The sequence below is a fragment of the Carex rostrata genome, chromosome 13, assembly GCF_964058835.1.
Source record: "Carex rostrata chromosome 13, lpCarRost1.2, whole genome shotgun sequence".
Lineage (NCBI taxonomy): Eukaryota > Viridiplantae > Streptophyta > Magnoliopsida > Poales > Cyperaceae > Carex > Carex rostrata.
This window is the reverse complement of record NC_135930.1, coordinates 2,568,439-2,578,058: the sequence shown is the minus strand read 5'-3', so window position 1 is coordinate 2,578,058 and position 9,620 is coordinate 2,568,439. Positions and strand designations below refer to the sequence as shown.

Sequence of the window (9,620 nt, the reverse complement as noted above, 5' to 3'; positions counted from 1 at the left end):
TAGTATAAAGTTAAGCGGTCAAAAAACATTCAATAAATAAATGCATTAAAATTGATTTATTAATCTTCTAATTTTAACCGATTCACTTTATACTAAATTAATTCGAATGTTTAAAATTTTCACATGTAGACGCATCACTCGTAAGGTAAGCGGGTTTCAACAGTTCGGATTCGTCATTTAAAGTCGATTTGATGAGTTTTAGACTTGAGTTCACCAAGGGGCTTGGTGAACTTATTTTTTATATATAATTTCTTATTTTCAGTTTATTCTCTTGCCATTTACCAGAAAAATTCGAAAATCTCTCAAAAATTCACCAAAAGTTCCACAATATTATCAAATTGCACAAATTAAATTTCGTGTAATTAATCTGTTTGAGTTGACTTCATCCAGTGCCACCTAAATAATAGTGGTAAAAAACCACATGAGAGATGGAATCAACATCAGAATTAATTTGCAGTGCATGAAGTTGTATCCTTTCAACTCGACAAAATGGCAACAATTTGTCCATTTACTTGTTCCTATCTTAATATATTCATTAAAAAAAAATTATCAGGTTTAGGTAAAAAAAAAATTACAACAAAAATTAACTACTAAATCAAAATTTGAGTACTCTGAAACTATAAAAGTACTAAAAATTAGTACGTGGCATCTGTTACCCGAGTTCCTTCTTCTCAAGAATATTACATATATATATATATATATATATATATATAGAGCTGGGCTACGGTGAGTTGCGAAGTAAAGCGACTATTTTACTTCACGCTCATATTTTACGATTTTAAAGTTCAAAACGTCGATCCGAACCGTTCATCTTGTTCTCCATATTGAAATGTGCTTGGAGACTAAATTTTACATTTTTTAGAATTTTTTTACTATTTATTAAGCAATTTTGAAAGTCGCTGATCTGATGGTTCAGAAAATTTTACTGTTTTTCACTGTTCACAGCAAAACAGCAATTTTCAAAAATGCTTAATAAATAGTAAAAAAATTCCAAAAAATATAAAATTTGGTCTCCAAGCACATTTCAATATGGATTAAACATCTAACGGTTCGGATAGGTCGTTTGGACTTTCAAAATAAAAATACGGCGTGAAGTAAAAACGCGTTTTACTTCGCAACTCACCGTAGCCTATCTCATATATATATATATATATATATATATATATATATATACTTCTACTGAAAAACATAAAAGAATGAAATTTGCCAATTGGAAATGGACCAATTAATTTAGCATGCTTGTCAAAGCATTTATGCAAAATAGTTCTGCAAAAATAGATTATGTTGCATCTATGTAAACCCTCAAATTATTAGTCTTGCTAAGCAGGTACTCCATCTCTTCACACACAAAAAAATAATAATAAAAAAAAAATCTCGAAGCACCCTATAGTAGGAAATGAAAAAAATAAATAGATAATTTGCATGTCAATTAATACCGCACGCACGATAATTGTTGATAATTACGCTATTATTGAACATAGCAATTTATGTTGTCTTACTCTCAGCAATATTAATTTACTATCTTCGTAGATACTCACATATTTTTATAGTAATAAATGTTGACCCATGCATTAATTCTTGATACATGCTAGATAAAAGTTTTATTGCTTGCAGAATGTGTAACACACAACACGTTTTGTGTCAAAATACAACACTTGACATGTTTAAATACAATAAAGATGATATAATAACATTCACATTTTTCGAATGAATGAACATATTTTTGTTGTGATTAAGGTCTCATAACATTTATAAATTTTAAATGCTTATTTTTCATATACTTGACAATATTTCCAATCGTATAATATCTAAATTTGATAAAAGAAGAAGATTTATTTTCTTATAATTCTAGTTTTAGTTCTCATTAGATAAAATATAGGAGTGAACTATAAATGTTTTTTATTTTTTTATTTTATTAATGTTTTTTTTTATTTTAATTTTTGTTCTCTCCTTTATACCAGTTTGTTTAGATTGAGATAGTACAACTTGGAAAAATTATTATTAAATTTTTTTAAGTCGTCTTTTGCAGTAAAGATAGTGGGGTATATAGTGCTCCGATTTATACAAGATATATTGGAAAATTAAGTTGTGAAACTTGGAGACATTATAACAGCTTTCAGATTAACATATTAATAATTATCTAAACATTTGAGATAATATATGTTTTTTTATTTTGTAGCATATTTCTCGAAACTTGTTTTTTAGCTAGTAGGATCGATTGATTTAATTAATATATGGATTGTTCTGAATATGATGCCTCAGAACAAATAAAGAGTTAAAACATTTGTTAATTTATATGTATTGTTATAATAAAAGAAAATAATTAATAAATCATTTATATTGTGTAAGATGAAATGCGATAATAAGAAGAGAGGGGTACCGATAATAATTTAGTCAAACATATTCATTGAAATGCATTTATTGCATGTTGCGTGCGTACTTGATATTTTTAATTAATTGCGACTATGATTTGAGTCATATAATCACTCTTAAAGATAAAAAAAATTTAACTAAACATTATTATGAACTTGTACTTCCGAATTTACTGATGCTAAACCATCATATTGTTAATCAATTCGAGTCGAATTTAAAGTCATATTATGTACTTAAAATATATATATTTATAAGTAAAAATATTATGCCAACAAATTTATTGAAATGCAACTGCAACACCTTGTGTTGGTCCATTCATATTTTTGGTCAAATATTGGAGCACATAATATCTTCTGATACTGATTTATTTTCTATTAATTAGACTTATTGAATATTGTTCTTATATATTACACCAACTTGAGAATCCTTTTATGTGAACTTGTAATGCAAAGCCCTTGATGAAACTCATTTAGCCCCTTAAAAACTTCTCATGTAACCATTCTCAAACGCACTTTAGATCACCTTAACCTTTTCCTCATTTGAAGGGGCATTATTTAGATTTTTATCCAAATACTCAATTGCAACAGCAGCATGCAAGGCGGCACCTATAGCTAAGCTTTTCTCATCAGCAAAGAAGTATGGAGAATGAAGTGAATGGACTTGGTCCACAGTCTCACTTCCTACACCAATAAAGAACATGGCAGCTGGGATCTTCTGTGAAAAGAAGCTGAAGTCCTCTGCACCCATTATCGGGCCCATCAGCTGAACCTTGGCCCCACCAAGCAGTCTCTCTCCTACTGCCTTTGCATGGTCATACATTGATATATGGTTTATCAATGGAGGGTATGGTATGAGTGTATTCTCCATGAAGTCTACACTTGCAGTGCAGCGATGTACAGATGCTTGTGTCTCTATAATCTACAAAAGAAACATTCAAACTTCAAAAATTTGTAGTAAAACAATTTAAAAACAATTTTGTTTCAGATTATTGCCAGACTGGTATATAATTGCGAAGCGACGAGGCTATGATAATTTGTAAGTGCAGATCGATCCGTGCTATGGATCTATATTTCCATTTTCAAGTCTAAATGGTCATCCGAGACGCCCAACATGATCTTCATACGAAAATGTACTTGGAGACCAAATTTTACAATTTTTAGAATTTATTTACTATATTTTAAATCAGTAGAAAATCACTATCTTGGATGGTTAAAAATCTGTAGAAAATCACTATTTTGGATGGTTAAAAATTGGTAGATCAGATGATTTTCTACCTATCTAAAAAATAGTAAAACAATTCTAAAAAAAGTAAAATTTGGTCACCAAGAAAATTTTTATACGGTGATCATGTTGAATGGTTCAGATCGATTGTTTGAACTTTGTGAATGGAGATATTGATTCATAGCACAGATCATTCCACGCTTTGCAAAGTACCAAAGCCTCATTCATTTTTAGCCTATTTTTTAATTATCATTGTTGGTGTTATCTTAGTTGGGCCTGGAAAATGAAATTTGTTATTTTCTTTATTGCTTGATCAAATAAAGGAAATAAAGATAAATTATGGAACAATACCTCTTTAATCCTCTGTTTAAGGTAAGAGAAACCTTCAGTTGTGAGGCTCCTAAATGTGCCCCCAAAAGTAGCAGTCTCAGGAATTACATTGTATGCTCCTTCTCCTGCTTTCACAAACCCGATCGACACTACCTGAGCATGAATCACAGGTAAAGTTTAATATGCTTATCCATATATCTTAAATATAGCCAAGCCAGTATAACAAACTTACTCTACTTTCAAGTGGGTCAGATTCTCTCGAAACAAGTTGCTGCAAACCAAGGATTACAAAAGAGGCCGCTATTATCGGGTCAATGGTTTGCTGTGGTATAGCCCCGTGGCCACCCTTTCCCTTAATTGTAACATGAAACCTCCCGGCAGCCGCTAGAAATGGGCCCGGCTTTGATGTGATGGTGCCCACAGCGGTATGAGGGTCCACATGCAATGCGAACATAGCTTGCACGTCTTGCAAAGCGCCTTCTTTTATCATGTAATATGCGCCGGCATGGCCTTCCTCTCCTGGTTGAAAAAAGAGCTTCACTGTTCCCTTCATGATTCAAAAAATAAATCAAGGTTAAACTAATAATAACTTAAAAAAAGTACTTTCATGCTTTAAGAAAAGACTTCAGAAACCAAAATTGTTGTTTCTGACTTGTCTCCCATTAATAACAAAATCATAGGATTGTCAAAGACTGATTATCTGAGCAAATTGCTTCCAGCTTCTAAGGTTAGTAACGCACAACATCGTCTACTTACAGAGTGTCACTGACAAGTTGGCCCTACATTCAGGGGGGAACCAGAAAATTGAGATAAGGGGTCTGGATAAACAAGTGTTCTGTTTTTTCATTTTTGTAAAAATAAAAAATTTATAGGAAAAAACTTAAAATTTTAAATTAATATTGAAAATTGAATTTGACCAAGGGTATTTAAAGATGGTATTGAAAATCATTTGAGCAAATTTAATAAAAAAAAATGGTATTCAACATAGTTACATCATTCTACTAAGATAAAAATATTAAAATGAATCTGACATAGAAATTATTAGTAATAATAATAAGGAAGTACCTTGAGTTGATCCTTGTGTTGTTGGAGAAGTCGAGCGGCACCTAGAAGCATGGTAACATGTAAATCATGGCCACATGCATGCATCTTCCCATCCACCCTGCTCTTATACTCCCATTCTACCTTTTCCTTCATTCAGAAGCAAAAATCATACTGGAAATTTCAGATCCCATCTATATATCAATTCAATTCTAGTTCTGATTAGATATAAACTAAGGGCAAAATTCAAAAATTTCCATTGACATCTGTCTTTTATGACATGGTCATTTTCAAACAATATATATTTGATGTGTACCCTGCTGTTATCATGGATAGCTATGCAAAACTCGAAAACATTAATGGATAACGATGCAAATGGCCACAATTTGTGACTAGGCTGTTGAGCATTTGAAAGGGTCAAAATGTTGTAATTTGACTTAATTTGTGATTTACATAGCCCAAATATCAATTTGATACTTTGATGGTATTTTAGGGGTATTTATAATAATCCAACCTTTGAATACTCAGATATTGTATTGTAATTTGAGGGTTTTACAAGGGTTAAACATGCAATACCGCAAAATTTGGCTCCAGCATGTGGCCTTTTACGGAATCTTCTGAAAAAAAAATCAGAGAGATTCGGTTTTCCATTACTCCCGTTTAGGGGGAATCACTTGTATATCTTATAATTGCAAAGTATCCATAAGCGCACAGAATCCAAAATACACCTGTAAAGGAAGGGCATCCATGTCAGCTCGGAGTCCAAAAACTGGGCCTGAACCGGACCCGATCGTCGCCACCAGACCGGTCTTGGCAATCGGCCATGTGTACTCGATCCCAAACCGGTCCAGTTCGAACCGGATCAACTCGCTGGTCTTGACCTCCTGAAAAGCCAATTCTGGCCATTGATGCAGTTTTCTCCGGGTAGATACCAGCCAATCCTTGAACTCGGCGCTGTGCGCCAAGTCTAGCAAGGAATTTGACGTAGGTACGGAGGGAGCAGGTGTGGGAATTGCGAGAAAGAAGAGATAGAAGAGGAAGCGAGAAAAGGTTCGAGATGCCATGAAATTGACATGGTAATTGGAAAATATGTGAGTTTAATGAAAAGCAAAATTTTGAGATTAGATCAGGACTGTCCGATCTGCTTTAGCACAAGGAGCCGTGCATTTCACCTCGCTCGGATTCTGATCAGACGGCCACAGAGGATATTTATCTGTGAATTTGACAGGTTAAAGGGGCCTTTTAGCAAATTGGCGTTACTTTATAAGCGGATAATTGTTTCTGTGGTTACTTGATTAATAACTAATTGCTTAATTAATTGTAATTTGGTAATTGGATTTGTGTGAAGTGACGAAAGCTTAGAGAAGGGAAAGTTGAATTTCTATATATTCTATGTGCTGTATCTGCGGTATTGTAATTAATTTCTTTGCTGAAGTTACATAGTTTTACATAGTTTTTCTTCATTAGATATTTAGATGGTCCCATTAGTAGTGATCCACCTCATACGTATACAATGTAGTTTTTACACAGAAAATCAGGCGCCATTTGAAAAGCACAGTATAACGCACATGACCAATTCAAAATTAAAATTCATCAAATAAATAAATAAAGAGCAACTGGGGCCAGGGGCAGATGCACATGGGTTCTGGTCCTAACTTATATAGGTCAATCTCGTTGTTCTATATTAAATAAGAATCATAATGATTTGAATTTATTTTGATTAATTCTTGTAGAATTAAATTACTATTATACATAATATAATTCGAAAATATTATAAATAAATAAATAAATATATTACTTAATAAATAAAATTACTATGATACATAATATTGTAAACAAAATTACTAGTACAGTTTGTTCATTTTCTGGTTTTTTCTTTTGAGTATATTTTGTTGGTATCTTGAAGTGTAGTATATGCCTACATGCTATATGGGTTGCTGGTACAGTTTTTTCACTATGAGTGGTACAGTTATTCTGGTAAAGTTAAGCTGCTGAGGTGTAGTATAAGGGCTACTGGTACAGTTTTTAATATGGTACAGAAGGCTGCTGGTTTCTAATTTATCAAAGCTGATATGATTCGAGTAGAACTAGGGTGTTCTTAAGTTTACCAAGCTTCTTGGTGAACTCAAGTTTAAAACTCATCGAATCGGTTTCAAATGACGAATTCAAACCGTTGAAATCCACCTACTTTACGAGTGATGCGTCATGTGAAAATTTTAAACATTCGAATTAATTTAGTATAAAGTCAAGCGGTCAAAATTAGAAGGTTAATAAATTAATTTTAATGCATTCATTTTTTGAACGCTTTTTGACTATTTTACTCTATGCAAATTTTTTTTTTTTTTACATGTAGACACATCACTCATAAATAGGCAGATATCAACGGATAAATTAATTTTAATGCATTCATTTTTTGAACGTTTTTTGACCATTTTACTCTATGCAAAATTTTTTTTTTTTACATGTAGACACATCACTCATAAATAGGCAGATTTCAACAGTCTAGATGTATCATTTAAAACCAATTCGATGAGTTTTAGACTTGAACCAAGTTCCTTGGTAAACTCAAGACTACTTGATATGATGCTGCAGCTGTATGATGTTGACTGTGATTTTTCTACCATGATGTGATGTTAAGGGTGCTGTTTAGGGATGTCACAGTTACTAATTTTTGGTTTACTCACATTTGACAAAACAAACTCAATTATTATTATTATTTTTTGTAATGAGGTATCACGCCAATATCAGAAATTGCATTGATTGTCTGGTAGCTTCACATTTCTTAAATGAAGAAATCCATGATCTGTGTTTTAATTAAGTATGCCATATAAAATTTTTGCAATCTTGAGGAAGGGGCGCAGGAGCTTGGGTGGTTGCCACATGAACTCAGAGGATTACACTTGACAGCTTTTGTCCTAATTTTTTTCTTAAAATATTAAGCTTATGTTACTATACATTTTACCAAAGAAAAAAAAAATGCAGAAAAATACTTATGTTACTATACATTTTTCGGGGATAAAGAACGGGGCAGTATTATTTGTGCTTTGAGATTCGGGCAAAACGTATTTGAACGGTTGAGATTTTCCCAAAAAAAAAAAACACGCAAAAGTTGAGATATTTTAGTGGATGTGTTAATTCCTTTCTGGCCGCCCTGCTATAGGGTATGAATGAATTTTATTTTTGCCATGTTATGTGGTAAAATGGGGTTGGTACTTGGTACAGCTACAGCAATATGATACCAGAAGTGAAAAGACCTGACTGAGTCCATTTAGTCAGGGGCGGAGGCAGAATATTGAATAATAGGGGTAGGGGTGTTCAAACGGTTCGGTTTAATCGGTTTTGGACAAACCGAATTAGTTCGGTTTAAACGGTTCGGTTATTTCGGTTTATTGGATCGGTTCGGTTGATTTTTCAAAACCGAATAATAAGTTCGATTCGATTCAGTTTTAAAAATTTCAAAACCGAATATACTGAACCGACCGAAGTTTTAAAACCTGCTACAAGTGATAACCCTACCCCAATCCAATCCCCTGCGGCTGCGATGTTTCTCTTAATACCTACGATCTATTGTCTCCCCATGTCCAATCCCCTTGCATAAGTCATAACCCTACACGCTAGTAGACCACACCCTAGCTGCACAGCACTCGATAACGGACTTTTCTCATAAATCATAATTCATAAATCAATTTTTAGGAAACCAATATGATTGATTTTTTTTTTTCAAAAACCATAAGGACCGTGGGGTTCCCACGGTCTCAAATTGTTTTTTTTTTTTTTTAAAAACAGATTTTTTTTCAGACCGTGGGGTTCCCACGATCTAATTTTTTTTTTTTTTTTTATAAAACAGAATTTTTTAAAAATTTTAATTTTTGTATTAAAATATTAGAAATGTTGAATATATTTCTTTGAAAATAGATGAAATACAATATAATTTGATTTATTAGAAATACTACAATAAATAACTCGGATCAATATTTTTCAGGTCGGGTTTATCGCGGCTGTAAGAAAAATTAATATATTTCTTTATGTGTTATTAGAAAAAAATAAAAATGCTTAGATTCTGAGTTATTGATCCCGGTTCAAAAGTCACTTCTAGGTAATCCAAAAAATATTGTGATCTTTCTAGTAAATTTAATTTATGAGAAGTTGTATCTATTTTTGAAAAAAAAACAATAACTTTTAAGTTATTTAATAATTGTTATTCAAAAAGAATTCTCAAAATAGATATAACTTTTTATAAATTAAATGTCCTAGAAGGATCACAATATTTTCTGGATTACCTAGAAGTGACTTTTGAACCGGGATCAATAACTCAGAATCTAAGCATTTTTATTTTTTTCTAATAACACATAAAAAAATATATTAATTTTTCTTACAGCCGCGAAAAACCCGACCTGAAAAATATTGATCCGGGTTATTTATTGCAGTATTTCTAATAAATCAAATTATATTGTATTTCATCTATTTTCAAAGAAATATATTCAACATTTCTAATATTTTAGTACAAAAATTTTAAAAAAATTGTTTTATAAAAAAAAAAAAAATTTAGACCGTGGGAACCCCACGGTCTGAAAAAAAAAAAAAAAAAAAAACAATTTGAGACCGTGGAAATCCCACGGTCCTTATGGTTTTTGAAAAAATAAAATCAATCATAT

The 9,620-nt window shown here is 32.0% G+C and overlaps 1 protein-coding gene across 1 annotated transcript; it reads right to left on the bottom strand.

The window, feature by feature from the left end:
• Positions 1 to 2,655: 2,655 nt before the first annotated feature.
• LOC144563820 (IAA-amino acid hydrolase ILR1-like 3) lies at positions 2,656 to 6,045 on the bottom strand. Its single transcript, XM_078313291.1, has 5 exons — positions 5,694 to 6,045; positions 4,990 to 5,115; positions 4,157 to 4,471; positions 3,946 to 4,077; positions 2,656 to 3,291 (listed from the first exon to the last, which is right to left on the bottom strand). The coding sequence occupies exons 1-5, from the start codon at positions 6,027 to 6,029 to the stop codon at positions 2,887 to 2,889; spliced, it is 1,314 nt and encodes a 437-aa protein (XP_078169417.1). The 5' UTR covers positions 6,030 to 6,045; the 3' UTR covers positions 2,656 to 2,886.
• Between the last annotated feature and the right edge of the window lie 3,575 nt (positions 6,046 to 9,620).